General features: G+C 40.6%; 1 protein-coding gene across 2 annotated transcripts in view; it reads left to right on the top strand.

Moving 5' to 3' along the window:
• The first annotated feature begins 246 nt into the window (after positions 1–246).
• The window catches only part of mle (dosage compensation regulator mle), a 71718-nt gene continuing 54501 nt past the window's right edge, over positions 247–17463 (top strand). The window contains exons 1-4 of one of the 2 annotated variants that reach the window (XM_045760583.2): positions 247–322; positions 6302–6394; positions 7158–7330; positions 10617–10829. In XM_045760583.2, the coding sequence (XP_045616539.1) occupies positions 6313–6394; positions 7158–7330; positions 10617–10829 (468 nt within the window). In that variant the 5' untranslated portion in view covers positions 247–322; positions 6302–6312. The remainder of the gene's footprint in view (positions 323–6301; positions 6395–7157; positions 7331–10616; positions 10830–17463) is intronic. The other variant, XM_069308798.1, reaches the window with a different exon arrangement.

Genomic DNA, 17463 nt, shown 5'->3' with positions numbered 1-17463 from the left:
TTTATTTTATTAGTGGCTTTAGGCATTGTATGTACTAGCTCTATCTATAAATCCAACATTATGTTTGTAACTCATCTTCTATGTATGTACTTTTAATTAAGTACATACATACATTAATTAAGTACATACATTTAAGTAGAAAATATATTACTTTGAAACCCGTATCAGTCACTAAACAAAAAATTGGGCTACTCTTATTGGAAATTCGCTACTTTTAGACCAGCAGCTCGCTACTTTGAGCAACTAGTATCTGGCAACCCTGTGACTGGCGGCGCCATACCCGCCTCCCGCTTCGCCCGCTCGCACTTCCGTCAAGACTCAGGTAATTTTAGCATCCATTTTATGTTCTAACAACCATTTTTTGTTTAAATTGGATAAGATATTTCCTAGCTATGGACGTACTAGTTTAACAATTAAGGCCGACAAGTTATGGGCCGTGGTTAGGTATTGAGAGAGTTGCGTGCCTGGCTGGGCGGTGAGGGAGGATAAGGGAGACCAACGCCAGGATGCCAGCGTGTTAACACTACAGTGTGATACATAATTATGTGTGTAACTACAGTTGTAATTTGGTCAAGAGTGAACTTCATAAAGCACAGCTATTTGGTTTTAGCGTTTGTTTTAGGCTGTGGTCAGGCCTTAGGATTGTTTCCAGAAAGCATTCAAGGGAATCGTGGTAGAATCTCACTAGAATTTCAAATCTAAAACTTGTGGGTGAAGTTCACAGCAAAATCTTGGTAATATTAGATAATTGTCTAGTTTGTAGTCACCCTGGTGATTGTGTCTTGTAAAAGCTTATTCCTACTAATAACTACTGTTGTGGCACTAAAGATAGGTTTTTATTAGCAGTTAAGTAATGTGTAGCAACCTGCCAGCTTGTACTTAGCATAGTTATGTGGTATGGTTTTGTATACAGTATAGATATTTTGTATATTGGTTTTGTCCAAAAATTCTAATTTGTAGAAGTATTTCATATTTTTTTCATAAACTTGCCATGTACAATATGCTTTCGAGGCCTAACTTATTGGTCATGTCAGGTGAAGTTTGGTTAGACAATTTGTGCAATCATCTTGGCAAAATTACAGAGTGATAATGTACGCTTATGGTGTCCAGTCTTCCTGGTACAATTTTTCATATGATCTGAAACTACTGACAGTTTGGGCATCTACCACCTGCTCCCTTAACTTGTTCCAACCGTCTACCACTGTTTGCAAAAGTGAGCCTTGTTTTTTTGGCACCTTTGTTTCATTAGTTTGAACCTATGTCCTCTTCTTAAAGTTGCAGTTTTTACAAATTCTGTTTTGTCAATTTTGTTAATTTCCTTTTACTATATTATATGTAGTGATCATATCTTGGTCTTGTATCTTCTTTCTTGGGTATACACTATTTAACACCTCTAACCACCTCTCACTTTTTTTTGTTCCAAAAGCCATTTAGTTGTAAGTCTTTCCACCTTTTCCAATATATTGATGTGCTTCTTGAGATTTGGGCACCATACAACCACTGCATATTCCAATTTTGATCTCGTAAAGGTCTTGAACAATTTCTTCAATATTTTGCTATTTATGTACAGTATTTAAACGCTATTTTAAAGTTGGAAAGCATAGCATATGATCCATGCACATTGTTCTTTGTGGTACTTGGGTTACAGTTTTCTGTCCAGAACTATCTTAGATCTTTTTATCAAAATTCTTTGTGCCATATTGTGCCAGAGGCACAGAGAACAATGTATAAACATCAGAGGGCCACGGTTGTACAATATACTCTTGGCAAGTATAAGAAATATTGCCGGAACAAACATGGACATCTTCAAGAGAAAACTAGTTAGTTTTCTTTAAGAAGTGCCGGACCAACCCAGCTGTGGTGGGCCTGTGGGCCACTCCAAGCAACAGCTTAATAGACCAAGCTCTAACAAGTCATGCCTGGCCCTGGGCTGGGCTTGGGGAGCATTAGAACTCCCAGAACCCGATCCAGGAACAATCAAAGTACAATCCAGGTGTGTGGCTTCTCTCATACTGTATTCCGTATTTCATAATGTGGCATTTATTTACATAAAATTCCATTTGTCAAGTGTTAATGCATACACTTTGTCCAGGTCTTCTTGTAGGGCATGACAATCATCAAAATTTCGTCCCTAGTAGCTTGGCATCATCAAATATATTCAGTAATTCTGTATTCCTTCTGGTAGATCATTGACTGGTGCTGAAACTGAACACTGGTACTACATTTCTCCACTACATTATCTCAGATTGCTGCACTCATCTTCTGTGTGAAAATTTTCATCCATGTTAGAAGTCTTTCTGTCACTCAAGTATGTTCCAGGTTCAGAACAACTGTGTCAAAGTACTTTTTTCGTGTCCAGATAAATGTGGTCAACCCAACCATCTCTTCTGTAAAATCTCTTTGGCTCTATCATAGAAACTAAGTACAGTAAATTCATAATGCAGGATCATCCAGATTGAAAACCATAATGTCTGTCATATCATTTTACTCCATGTGTTCTACCCATTTAGTTTTAATAATGTTTTTCCAGTATTTTGACTACTACACTTGTCAATGATACAGGTCTATAATTTAGGGGGGATCTTTCCTGCTGTCACTTTTGTAGATTGGAAGTATGTTAGCCTTTTTCCATATCTTCCAGGATTTGTACTCAGGGATGCCTGAAAAATCAGTTGAATTGGCATGCTGAGCTCGGGTGTGCATTCTCAGAATCCAAGGTGAAACTCCATTTGGGCCAACTGCTTTGTTCTTAGTGACACTTCTTTGTGCTCAAAGTTTTCTGGAATTCTTATTGTCTGGTTTTCTGAAAATTTAATTTACCCGAGCTCTCGCTCGATGTGTTCATGGACGTGTCGTCTCTCAGCTAGGGCTTTGTGACCAGTGCTCACCAGGCCAGCCGGGTCGGTGGGGTCCGTCCTTCCGTCGAGCCCACAGCACTGTGTGGGAGTTCGCGGTGGTGTGGTTTACTCTTCGGAGGATTTGAGTCGCACACTAGTCGACGATCCGGCTCCCTGGTGGTTCATTGTCTGAACTTGGGGGGGGGGGGTTTCGATGCGGTCCTTGGCTCTTTGGCGCTGGTCGCTTCGGGTGACTCGTCGGCTGAGTTCTCGAGGTTTGGCTCTCCTGGCAGTTCACGTGAGGGGAGTGTCCAATGTCTTGGCCGACGGCCTGTCTCGTTTCGTTCCCCTCCATGGAATGGACGGTCGATGCCGACTCCTTCTGTTGGCTTTGCCAGACGTTTGGACGCCCCGAGGTGGACCTCTTAGCGTTGGTGTGGTCGCGGCGCCTTCCCCTGTATATGGCGCCGTTTCCCGACTGCGAGGTTGTCGGGGTCGACGCCTTTCGGCAGGACTGGTCGAGGTGGGGGATCCTGTACCTCTTTACCCCGTTTCAGCTGTTGCTCCAGGTCCTGACATGCTTAGAGATGTACCAGGGGAGAGTTGTCCTCTTGGCCCCTTGGTGGTCGGCCCAGCCGTGGTTTCAGGCGCTGCTTGCTCGGTGTCCGAACCCGGAGGTTTTTCCTCGGCTCCGCCTCTTCCAACAGATTGGCCTGGTACGTCATGTGGCTGGTTCGATCTTCTCCTCAAATCTTCGCATATGGTATTTTTGACTCGAGTTTATCATCTCTATGTTGATTAGGTGACTTTCTTATTAGTGTCCCACCTGCGGACTTCATCTCGGCGGCAGTATGAAGTTTCCTGGCGGTCCTTCTGGTTCTTCTTATGTCTTCGTCGTTATACTTCACTTTCTGTAGGGTGGTGTTGTCCTTTCTCTCTTGGTTGTTCCAGGACCGTCTTCTTATGCCTAACTGTCGCCTCGTATCGTGCGGCGCTGGCGGAGCCGCTTCAGCTTGCTTTCGGTATTGATGCCATGTCTGTGCCGTTTCGCAAGCTGTCTCAGGGGTTGTTTCACCTCCGGCCTGCTCATGCGCCGCCTGAGCCGTCCTGGTCTTTGGACAGAGTGCTCTCTTTTCTATCTTCTCGTTTTGTTGTGGCCCCTTCGGTTTAGGATTGTTTTTCGAAGGCTCTTTTCCTGTTGGCATTGGCTTCTGGGGGTCGGGTGGGTGAGCTTCATGCTCTCCTCCGGCGTTGAGAGGAGGTTTCTGCTCCTTCGGTTGGGGTGATCGTTTTGTTCGTCTGCAGCCTTCCCTGTCTTTTCTGGCGAAGAATGAGACTGCTGGGTTCCGGAGGGGCCCTTGGGTTGTTGATGCTTGGTTGGTTCGGCCGGGGGTGCATCATGTTTTGTGTCCGGTTGCGGCTCTCTGCCGTTATTTGCGCGCCACGGCTTTTGTGTCTGTGGATGCGCTTTGGGTTGATCCGGTTTCCCTTCTTCACTGTTCGAGGGTGCGGGTCTCCCAGGTTGTCCGCAGGGTTATTAAGGCTAGCCAGCCTGCGGTCTATTCCCGTGCCCATGACATCCGCAAGTTCGCGGCTCTTGTCGCCGTCTTTGGCAATATGTCCTGGGCTGACATTCAGGCGTGGGGATTTTGGCGGTCAAACAGGGGTCCTGGCTGCTCGTTACCTTGTAAACGTTCCTGGGCCCAGTCGGGCCTGTGTCGCTTTGGGTCGGTGGATGCAGCCAGTTGTCTCGACTTTGGGTTGAGGAGTGAGCAGCAACCGCCTCTCTTGTAAGTCCCTATTCTTCCTCTGTGGGTAGTTAGCTCCGGGGAGACGTAGGGGCTCCCCCCAAAAAATCAGCGTTGAATGTAATGAAACTCCATTTTCTGGACGAGCCCCGGAGGGTCCCCGGCATCCCTCCCTCCCTCCAGCCGGCATTTTTTTTCGAGTGTTTTTGACATGCAGCCTCAGAACTGGGGCGTGGATCGGCGGCGCACTAGGTCTGGGGCTGCCCTTTCTCCCTTCCTGTGAGGGGGGGTGCTGCGCAGACAGCGGCGCGACGACGAATGATGTCATACTAGTTTGCTCGTTTTTGTTTGGTGAGTTCTATCCACTCGTTCGGCTTTTGGTTGCAATTTTCACCAGAATAGGAGTTTGTTTTGGGACGTCTACCTTTCTGGGTGCCTAACCCGGTTGATGGTTACACGGGGGTTTCTATAGGCCATTGCTCCCCTTGCCTCTCTAGAGGGGCCAGGTTCTGGCTCGTGGTCCCCGGTAGGCCCATAAGAACTCCATACACATGACTGATGCCAAAATCTGACATTAGCATATCAGCCTAGTAAGCTCCAGGGAGCCTCCGGGACTCACCCAGAAAATGGCGTTTCATTACATTCAACGCTGGTTTTTTTTTTACAGTAAACTATACTGAAAATCTGTACAGTATTCTAAATATATGAAAATGAAGATCATATGCTATTCTGAGAACATAATAACACCAAATGAACACTTGGTGATATTTTATATTTTTGAAGCTGATTTCAAAACCTGAAGTTTTCAATATTCAATTTTATAATTATTTTTTTCTTGTTTTTCAAGTTACGTTGGTATCATTTAGACAAAGTTGGAGCATTTGCCTAGTAGATTATGCACAAAACATTTGAAAACGTTTCAGCAAATTTTAAAAATGAGCTCTATGTCCGACTTCATATGACGTTTTGCGCAGCGTACACTTTCGTTCGGAGATGATGCAGTATGGCATCAAAAATTTATTAGACGAATGTGTGGGAATGACGCAGTATGGTGTATGGGCATGTACTGAGTGGGTCAATGGGTGTACGCTCATGGGTAACACATCGCCTGCTTTTGGCTTAGCTCCGGGTGGAGCACGTCACGGTTTTGGACATTATATGTGTATACTCCCGTAGGGAATTCTATTGCCAACACATTGATATGAAAATGAAAGACCTAGAATGACAATTGAGGTGACCAAAGTGAAAATAGTATACACATTTTATTGCTTTTGCGCTCTTACGGGGTAATGCACAATCAATTTCTCAGTTTGTTGCGGGCAGTACGCTGGGCTTTTGGATTTTGTGCATATATTTCTGTAGGTAATTCTATTGCGAACACATTGATACCAAAATGAAAAACCTAGGATGAGAATTGAGGTGACAAAATTTAAAGAGAGTATACACTTTTCAGTATTACCGCACGCTTCTTTGAAATGCCTGGCCCACCTTGGGGTGAGCGATCGCTCGCTCGCCCAATGCGGGAAAGTGTTAAGGGTTAATATCTAAAACCTCTCCCAAGTCTCGTTCTTTATTAGATATATGTAATTTCTTTTCACATAATTTAAAAGTAGTGTGTGGTCTATTTTCTCCGCTTCCACATTCCATAACTGTGTGTGTGTAGTACTGTATTTTGCTGCCTTTGACAATCTGTGTAATTTGACATCTTCATTGCAGATTGAGTCAAGATGGCTGAGAACGTCAAGTCATGGCTTTATGCATTTTGTGGGAAAAAAAAGATTACTCCCAATTATGAAGTCAGAAATTCAGGTAAAGATTATAATGGATTTTGATCATTTAGGTTTCCTTTAAATCATTAATAGATCACTGCTACAAAATAAGTAGATGTTACAGCCTCATTTAGCCAGTAACCGAGTTCTTTTCATTCAAAACTTTCTATCGGTCCTTATTGCCTCTTCTTCCCAGATCCAACCCAAAGTCTTAGGTAAGTTACCAATTAGAACTTACCCGTAATAGTGAAATCCAATATATGATATAACACAGTGTGTGTGTGTGTATTATTTATTTATTTATTTATTGTTTTATTTATTTATTTATTTATTTATATTATATTTTATATTTTTGTTGTCCCCAGACCACAAAAGTCACTGATATTGTAAAGTGTGTGTGTGTGTGTGTCTGGGGTCAAGATAAAGGGGTTAGAGGAGTTCTCCCCCCTGCCAGTTCAGGTGTGTTATGCCATAAATCTCAGGCATGACATGTATGTCATGGCAGACAACCATAATATAATTCAGTATTTTGAAATTGTTGGTGTACTTTTGTACTTTGTTGCTCTTAATAATTTTGTCGTGATTTGGAACCACCTATATTTTATATTTTTGTTTTTTATAAACTTTAAAATACAGTTCCTTGAAGTACAGGACAGTGAACAAGCACTTCTTAGTAATGTTTTGCATGAAAGAAGGTTAATATTTTGTGAATAAGTTTTTCAGAGCATTCATCATCTCTGCATTTTGTACTGATGTATTCTTCCTACTTTTTCCACAATTATATTTATATGTTTTTTATTTAGGTCCTAAGCATCGCCAACGGTTCTTATGTGAAGTGCGTGTCCCTGGATACAACTATATTGGTGTTGGCAATTCAACAAGTAAGAAGGATTCCCAGTCCAATGCTGCTAAAGATTTTGTACAGTTCCTCATCCGCCAAGGAGAGGTTCCTGCAGAAGAAATTAAAGATTTACAGGTAAAATTTTTATTAAGTTTTGCTCAATTTGTGGTTCCTTATGTCAAGATGTTTTACTGTGGGATTGCTTATTGTCATATGGCATTTTTCCTACATGATTTGTTTACAATTATATAATAACTCATATGGTGGTGGCCTTGTAAAAGCATACTACAGCCATAGAAGAGCTTTGTTTAATGATGACTAGGGAAATTTGCCACTTTTAACCAATAAAATGCACAGGGCACCTTAAGGCGCCCAGAGTTGATTTTTTTTTTTTTTTAGTTAGGGTATTTAATATTTTTAAATTTTTCATCACTGATTTTAAATAAAAATGGTGGAGTTTGGAAATATTTTGACATTAACTTTACCTGAACATTTATAAAAACAACAAAAATGTCTTTAACAATTGCACTATGAAGTTTTTGAATAAAACAGGTGTGCAGTGCAGTGGTTAAAGAAGGTTTCTTGACTTTGTCATACTATTCATGGTTAATTATATGCATTCATAGTTGTAGTTCAGTTGATGGCCAAAATGTTGTAAGAGAATGTGGATATCGGCTACATATTAATGCAGTATTAGATTATTGATGTATAGTGATGATGAAAACCATTAAATTTACCAGGAATGTTGATTGTTATGTAAACATATTCTAATTAATTTTTTTAATTGTTTCAATGACATTTAATTTGACTGAAAAGAGCTCAATATGCTAGTAACACAGTGGGATTTGAGTAGAAGAATTATATTTTGAAATAAACTCAATTTTTATATGTTGGAACTCCACAAATACTTATACTGTGTGAGTTTATTGTACCTTTCCAGTCATGATTTTGCTTGATTAAATGTGCAAGCATGTTTATTAGGAACTAAGAGTGGTAATACCTCATTTATAAAGTAAAATGTCCCCAGACCACTAAAGACATACATTTTTAAGTGTGTGTGTGTTTGTGTCTGGGGTCAAGATAAAGGGGGGTTAGAGGAGTTCTCCCCCCTCTGTCAGTTCAGGTGTGTTATGCCAAAAATCTCAGGCATGACATGTATGTCATGGCAGACAAAGAATGTACTGTATTTATATGTTGGAATACAGTACTTTCAAATTACTGATAGTATATATTTCATGTTTTATAATTTTTTGCAATTACTTTATAATATGCATTATAGATTTAGGGTAGCATTTATCCCTGATATTAGATTTTGGGAAACACATGCTCTTTGGTAAGGATACGTTGTGTTTACCTGAAGAATTAGACAAGTCAAGAATTTATCAAAAGTCTGTGAGACTACATGAAACTATGATAGAGAAGACTTCAGTAGGGAAAGAGGCTACCTGTAAGAAGACCTATTGGAAAATGATTTAGAGGGAAACCCAATTGAGATGATCAAGTAACAGAAGCAAGTTCCATAAATATTAGTCATATTCATTAAGGAAATTGATGAGATACACAAAAAATGGTGCTTCAGATAGTTCATAGAAGCAAAAATCAGACCCAGAAAGGCATGAAAGAAATACAAAGTAGTGTGGAGGTTGACAGGGAAGAGCTAAGAATGCCAGAACTAAACACACAAATTAGAAGAGCTGCAGTAAAGCAATTTGAAAATTACCTGGCACCCAAAGACCAGGCAAGCTGCTTCATAGTCAAACAAGGAAAATTATTATAAAAGACCTTATGATTGACTTAAGGTGAAATGGGGAAGTTCTAACAAATAAATTGTAAAGGTATGCAAAAAATGAGAGGTGTTCCATTAAATTTACAAAACGGGTCTAGAATGGCAAGCTAGATGATGACATGGCCAAAAGCATCCTTAGACAATACAGTATAGTGAAGTAGCCACTGATGAGGTAGAGAGACCCATATAACATCAAAAACAGAAGGGCCAGAGGATGCATTGCCATGGCTGCTGAGAAAGCTGCAGAGGTAATTTTTTTTTTTTTAACTAAGACTGCGGTTCATAAGGGCTGTCAAATGACGTACCTAGTGAAACTGTAAGCAAGAGCTGTTATTCCACCTCAGCTCATCTGAAGCCTCCTAGAAACATTCATTTCATGAGAATGTACTTTGAAACTATCATATAAGGGACCTAGTGTTGTCTGCTAACTAGACTTATTAATAATACTTTAATAGAAAGCTCCTGGAAATCTAAAAAGAGGTAAATGCTGTCCTAACATTCAGGAAAATGGATAGACAGGCACTAAACTATAGACTAGAATTACTATCATGCATTCTTGGCAAAGTTCTGAATTAAGCACAGTAATAAGAAAATGGTGGAGTACCCAGAGGATAAATTTTTAGTGGAGGTCAGCATGGTTTTAAATGGGAGTAATGCCTGACAAATACTATTTGAGTCATAAAGATTTGAAGAATTTGAAATAAAAGTGGAGTGAATTATCCTTCACTGTTTTTTACCATTGTGCTGCTCTGTGTTTATTGTGAAATTCCCCCTGTGCGCTTGAAATAAAGTGTTCCCCCCAAATTTTTTTTTCTGTGTAAAATGATAATTTCCCTTCCCTGAACATGTCTATGTAAAAATAAATACCAAATTCCACTTACTTTGGCTGTGAGGACATGGACAAGGTGCGCTGTGATGTCATCAGGGCCTGGTTGCCCGTGCATGAATCGCCCAGACATGGTTGCACAGGCCATTCAAGCACTGGGTGTTGCCACAAATATATTTTCAATTATTTATTCTATGTATTTCCAATGCGGTTTTATTTGTATTTTTTATCGTATATGATGCATATTTGTGTCCTTTACAATATATGCACAGTAGAACGTTCATAATGTTCATTCATTTTTTTCCTCTTAAAACGAGTGAATATGTGTAGCTGTAATCTGCTGTATGACTTGTGCTGTACTATACAAAGAAAGTACTGCAATAAACATAAATTACCAAACATGTTCTGTTGTTAAAATAGTGTGAAGTCAGATTGATGTGCAGATGGTAAGTAGAATGCCATGTAAATTTTGGGGGTAGTTAAAATAAGCATACAGTCAAAAGGCTTCATAATATTGGGGGGGTGGTAGCTTTTTGACTGTTTCATTTTCATAAATGCCCTTACAAGTGAACTTTTTACCTATGTTAGGGTTTCAATATGCAAACATTAAATTTAACAAATGAAACTTGTATTTAAAAATATGAGCTTTAAAATATCAGGGCTGTATTTCCTGGAACACCGCAGAGCTTATTTTATGCACCTATACAACATTGCTTTATACTTCATTTGTGGCTTGCAATTTACCAGAAATATTTGTATTAAAAAGAATTTGCCAGTACAGTTTTATTGTACAATATATATTTTTTCAGACACCTGATGGCGGCGGCGGCGGTGGTGGTGGGGGTGGTGGTGATGGCGATGATAATAAACAACTTGAAGGTAATGGAGAGTACCAACTTTCTGCACCAATGGCTCCTGTCCCGGGTCTTCGAGATGAAGGAAATGTTTATCGTCCAATTCAGAGGGAAGGTAGACATATGACATACATGGAACGCATACAGGAACGAAAAGCTATAGAAGAGGTAATGCTTGGCATTTAAATATCGATTAAGGGGGCGTTATTCACAAAATATGCAAAAAATGAAAACTCGTTCAATTTCAATCAAACTTTTTTGACAAGTTGTATATGAAAAGGGTTTCATTTGGTCCAAGTCTCAGCATCGTAGCATAAATAGGAAGGATGAAAAAAAATATTGAATTATGTGTCAAAAATGGTCAAAAAAGATTATCAAACAAAAATGTCAACTGAAATCATGTCTATGACTCACAAGTATCACAATAGCATATATTAAAAACAAATTATAATTAGTTTTATTAACAAAAAATTTAGTTAAAAAAAAAGTCAAATTTCACTTTTTTTTTTTTTTTAATTTTATCTCTCTCTTGTTTATGGGGCGATTTGCATGAAACTTATACACCTGACTACACGTAAGCCTATCTGTAAGGGTGCCAATTTTGGAGGAAATTGGTTGAGTCAACTTCAGCCACAGAGGGCAACACCTTAGACTTTATTTTTTACTTGAAAGTTTGTTACTTGAACATGAATATCTTTTTCATTTTTTATGCAATTTACATGAAACTTACACATTATATATAAATTTTGTCTCTAAAATCGTTTGCAAATGTTTTTATCTTGAGTTCTTTATTGACTTTATAATAGCAATAAACATGATATATTTGCATAATTTTGGGGGGGAACTTAGACTATTTGTATTAGGAAAACTAAAGACGTTTTGGAAAGTCTTTTGCTAGAGATCCTTTATTATATGTTAATGTGTCAGAAAAGTGTCATAGAATGATTATATCTGAAAGGTGTGGTTGTAAATTTACACTTGAAAATGTGTAAAATTCGTTGAAAAAAATAAAAAAATTAAAAATCTCCCTTACTATTTAGGCTACAGTGCTGAAACTTCGAACAATTGTAGCCCTTTTCATATACAACTAGTCAAAAATAATGTTTGACACTAAACAACAACTTTATGATACCCGAATAACGCCCCCTTAATATTTTAGCTCTTAAAGTTTTTGGGTGAAACTTTATTTATTAAAAATCTTGAGAATTGGTGCCTACTGCAACTGCTTTCTAACTTAATATAAAATCTTCCTGACTATGAGGAGTTTGATGGAAGGGGTAAATAAACTAGAACAATTTTTAAAAGACTGTAAAATATTTGTTATGGAAGTTATTAGGATGTGACTTGCATCTATGAGAAACTTGAATTATAGTAAAAATTGCAATAGCTAAAATGTCATTTGCAAGATGGAAATATGAAAGAAAGTGTTTCATGGCCTTACTTAGCTAGTAACTGGGTTCTTTACTTATTAAACTATATATGGGGCCTTAGTGACTTCTTTCTTGATCCCACCTTGAGTTATAGGCAAGTTATTAAGAACTGTAGTAATAATCAATCTAAAGGAAAAGTGGGGGTTAAACAACACTAAACAGAACCATCCCCAAGTATACTTCTTAACTATACAGTATATACACATGTACATGACATAACACGGCAGGTGTCACTTTCGCACAGGAGGTTAACTTGAGATGATTTCGGGGCTTAGCGTCCCCGTGACCCGGTCCTCGACCAGGCTTCCTTTTTGTTACACACCCCCAGGAAGTAGCCTGTAGCAGCTGTCTAACTTCCAGGTACCTATTTACTGCTGGGTAACAGGGACATCAGGGTGAAAGAAACTGCCCATTTGTTTTCACCTCCACCGGGGATCGAACCCGGAACCTCAGGACTACGAATCCGAAGCGCTGTCCACTCAGCTGTCAGGGGCCCCTTATGGCAATGAATGGAGACCAGGAAATAATACAAACAGTGCATAAAAAGAACTGACAATTTAGGCCACAATGTAAAAGACTAAACCTTAAGGAATGATGATTTAAGAGAGAGAGAACTTCAAAACATATATTAAAAGTAGTCACAGGCTCAAAGAGAGCACTTCAGTTTGTTTCAGATAATGATAAACTGTAATATGCTGTAAGAACCCAGCAGTGATGAAATGCTGAAGTTGAGGAAATGTGGTAATTTGTAATCTACCAGAATCGGAGAAGGGGAGGGGGATGAGAACTGGTAAGGTGTTACAAAAGGTGTCCTAGAATTTTGGATAGTTTGATTCTAGGTAAATAAAACATTACTTTAGACTAACAAGGTTTCAAAATAGATAGAAATGCATTTTATTTATAAGAATAGTACTCCAATGAAATTTCTAATAGAAAATGTACAATTAGGAAATGGAGAGACATATGAGGACATAGAGGAAGCAAATGAATTCAGGGGGTAAAGTGTTTAAATGTAATGAATGGAGACCAGGAAATAGTACAAACAATGCATAAAAAGAACTGACAATCTAGGCAACAATGTAAAAGACAACAATACAGGGGGTCAGACCAGCCTATCAATGCATCCATCCAATAGAACAGGCATGAATGGTTTTGAATACACCTCTTACTACTGGATTAGGCATGAATGACTTCACATACACTCCTCTCCCCTCCCTTTCCAGCACATAGTTGCCGTGAGGAGGCTTGGTGGGCGGCTGCCGGGGTGTGATGCTCCATGGAGCAGTCCTCTGTCCTTTCGAAGCAGCTGTTGCTGTCTTCACAAATTGTGCTGGATGGCTTTTTCCTTTTCCTTATGTTTCATTTTTCCTCCCCTCTCTTTTCCTTTCTCATTGTCTTTCCCGCCGACCTTTTGCCATTCTTGATTATTCTTTCGGGCATCTTCTGTTTTGACGCTCAGGTGTTTGGGGTGGCACACACCCACCAGTAGAACTATGGTACCTAACGTTAAGAGCGAGGGGATGCTTTTATTGTCAATCCTCGCCTGCTACGTAATTCTCGCCTCAAGGTAGGTAAGGTACGTTGCTGAATCTAATCTCGACAGACTGACGGTTCTCATGGTTCTCTCCCATGAGCCACTGCCCTCTTTCATGACAGTTTTTTATGCTGCCCTCTGCTTTGTTCCTTGTCTACCTCCAGGGGCGCCCGGAAATGTGTTCCCTGGTCGAATGCAAACCATGCTCGGGCTGTCTGCTGTAAGCTTGCAGAGGGCAGGCAATGCTTCTTTTCCTGTGGCTTAGAAAAGGAAAGCCACCTCTGACCTTCCAAGTTTGCTAAACCTGGAGGAAACACTGTCGCCATAGGACGCCTGTTTCTTTTGTTTTGTTTTGGAGGGCAAGTGCAGTGGCCTGTGGGGCCATCTGTACGGTTAAACGTGAAGGTTGGAGATCTTTTGTTTCCACCATTACGTCTGACACTCATCTGCCCCTTATCTGGATGATAAGGGGCAGATGATCCGCATGATAGCGGGTAAGTTTGATCCAGATGTCTCGCCAGTCCTTCACCTCTGTGATTTTATTGTGGCGGATCTGGTGTCGGTTTGCGACTGAACTGGGTTCTCACTTTTCTACTTCCCTATTACGATCCTCTCTCTCTTTCTCTCAGAACTTCAGTCTGCCCTGGCCCTCTGTGGTTCTATGGCGGTAGGCTCGGATGATATTCATTATGAAATGCTTCGCCATTTCCCTCCACGCATGTTTGAGTATTTACTGAATGTTTATAACCATGTCTGGGAGTCATCCATTCCTGAGGACTGGCTTGAGGTGGTTGTTCTTCCTATTCAGAAAACTAGTTCTCTAAAGTCATCCCCTAAAGATTTCTGCCCCATTGCTGTCACCAGTTGTCTGCAAAGTCTTTGAGCATATGGTCAATGTCTGTGTGATGTGGTTCTTGGAACACTATCACCACCTCTCTCCTTCTCAATTTGGCTTTCGCAAGTGTTGCAGCATGACTGATGTCCTCGTGAATTTGGAGGTCTATATTCATACTGCTTTTACTGCGAAGACCTCCGTTGTTGTTGTCCTTTTTGACCTGGAAAAGTCTGACACCATCTGGCAATACTGTAGTCTGTCCCAACTCCGTTCTTTTGGTCTTTGTTGTAATCTCCCTCTCTTCCTCCTGAGCTTCCCCTCTAGTCATTCCTTTTGAGTGCGGCTTGGTACCACTTTCTCTGACTTATTTTGGCAATATGGTGTGCCCCAAGGTAGTGTTCTAAGCACTACTCTTTTTCCGGTTGCCCTCTGCTGTCCAGGTGATGACTCGCCTTTCCTCCAATGGCGGCTTCAACTTTGATTTAAGCAGTGTCGTCCTGGGCCACCAATCATGGCTTCAAGTTCTCTCTGGCCAAGACTTGTGCTTTGACCTTTACTCTGAAGCAGGTCGACTTCCACCCGTCGTCGTCTTGATGCTCTTCACCATACTAGGCTCTGTCTTAGCTCTGGTGCCTTTTGTTGGCCCCTACCCAGAGCCTGTATGTTGAGACCGGCATCCTGTCTACAGGATTGCCGTGATCCATACTGTCTTCGCTACTTTACGCGGTCTTTACAACACCCTCACTCTCGCTTATGTTGTACTTTGACCATTACCCTTCCTGTGGGCTCTGTTCCCTTTCACCACCTTCCTCTTTCTGTTCGGTTGTCTCGATTGCAAGGTTCTCCCTAGGTTCATGTTGTCAATGTTTCTCCATTGTGTCATTCCGTCATTGCCCGCGTGTAGGGTCCCTCTTCCTAAGTTTTGTAGAACCTTGACCTGCATGACTAAGGCTTTTACCCCTTCTACAATTCTGAAATGCCTTTTCCTAGCTCAGTTTTCTTTATACTAACAGTGTAGGCTAACCGGTTGTGTTTCCTGACTGCACCTATATGTGTTGCCTGCCTCCGGAGACTAGCATCTTCACAGCTGAACTTTATGCAGTTTTGTTTGCTCTTCGTCAACTGTTTTCTCGTCGTAATTCTTTCTTTATTGTTGTAGTTGAATCTCGCAGTGCCCTCATGGCTCTGCAGTCTTTTAATCCTGTGGTCGTCGAAATTCAATATTGGCTGTTTCTTATCTCTTGCAGATTTAAGAATCGAGTTTTGCTGGGTTCCCAGCCATATTGGTGTTTCCTTAAATGAGCGTGCGGATGCTGCCTCGAAGGAGGCTATCTACACTTTGCCCATTTCCCGCAAAGGTGTTCCTTATATCGACATTTACCCTGTTATTCATTCCTCGATCCATACCCGTTGGCAGGATCGCTGGTCTTGTTACTGGTAACAAGCCACGTGCTCTTAAGGGTAGTGTGTCCCCATGGCCTTCCTCCTACCACCGTAACCGTTAGTGCGGAAATGGCTCTGGTGAGGTTATGTTATTTGGTCATACCCATTTAATTCACGGGCACTTAATGGAGCGCCGACATGCTCCTTATTGTCCGAATTGCATTGTCCCTCTTACGGTCGTGCATATCCTTGTTGAATGTCCTGACTTCCAGGAAGTGTGTGCATCTTGCTTCCCGACTGTTTCTCGTGGTCACCTGTCCCTCGAGAGTAACCTTGGTGAATCAGATGCCTTTGATGTAATTACCTAAGTGTAGTTACAGGATGAGAGCTACGCTCGTGGTGTCCCATCTTCCCAGCATTCGTCATATAACGCTTTGAAACTACTGATGGTCTTAGCCTCCACCACCTTCTCACCTAACTTGTTTAAACCGTCTACCACTCTGTTTGCAAGAGTGAATTTTTTTATATTTCTTCGGCATCTGTGTTTAGCTAGTTTAAATCTGACCTCTTGTTCTTAAAGTTCCAGGTCTCAGGAAATCTTCCCTATCGATTTTATCAATCCCTGTTACTATTTTGTATGTAGTGATCATATAACCTCTTTTTTCTTCTGTCTTCTAGTTTTGGCATATTTAATGCCTCTAACCTCTCCTCGTAGCTCTTGCTCTTCAGTTCTGGGAGCCACTTAGTAGCATGTCTTTGCACCTTTTCCAGTTTGTTGATGTGCTTCTTAACACTTTCGCGCTCTCGGCGTTCAAAAAAAAATCATTCCCCAGATGCTTTCGGCGCTTCGCGCGCCTATGCGGTAAGACCGAAAAAGTGTACACTCTTTTGACTGTCCTGACAATAATTGAAGGCGCACGTATTTAAATTTGGTATCACTGTGTTCGCAATAAAATTGTCTATAAGAACATATCTATAAAATGCCGCCAAAGCATAAGGATTATCAACACCAAATAAAAAACTATTCAGATCACTAGCCGAGAGCGCCAAACAGCAACAAAATGTTTCCACTCTCTTAATGGTTGCAAAGCCTACAGTTGTTATACATCGCTAATTGTGGTATCATTGGAATCGCAATAAAATTCTCTACACGGACATATGCATATAAATATAGATTCAATGTCGTAGCCCACCCAAAACAGTGTGGGAAGTGGCCGAAGTGTTACCCGCGGCGGCATATTGGCGAAACTCGCTTTGAAAAGTGTATATTCAATTCACTGTCCTGACATTATTTGTCAATGTATGTATTTCATTTTTGTACCAATGTGCTCGCAATAGAATGTTTTATAAGAACATAAGTATTAAAGGTCACATAAGGATGCGTTCGACCGGCAACATATATAAAAACTACGTCGATTATACTCGTCGTGTCAATAATACAATTGTTTTACCACGATGATTCACTGCCACGCCGTTTTCTTTAATAAGCTGTTCGGCTATTAGAGAAAACGTAAATTTCTTGGCAAACATTTGTAAACTATTCCCAAGTTGATCGGATAATAAATGGATTTTATACAAATATTTTTGCTCGTGACTCCCGAACGGGGCACGCGTGCGGTG

This window comes from Procambarus clarkii, chromosome 63 (assembly GCF_040958095.1).
Source record: "Procambarus clarkii isolate CNS0578487 chromosome 63, FALCON_Pclarkii_2.0, whole genome shotgun sequence".
Lineage (NCBI taxonomy): Eukaryota > Metazoa > Arthropoda > Malacostraca > Decapoda > Cambaridae > Procambarus > Procambarus clarkii.
Note: the sequence above shows the minus strand (reverse complement) of the source record. Positions and strands in the feature narration are given on the sequence as shown.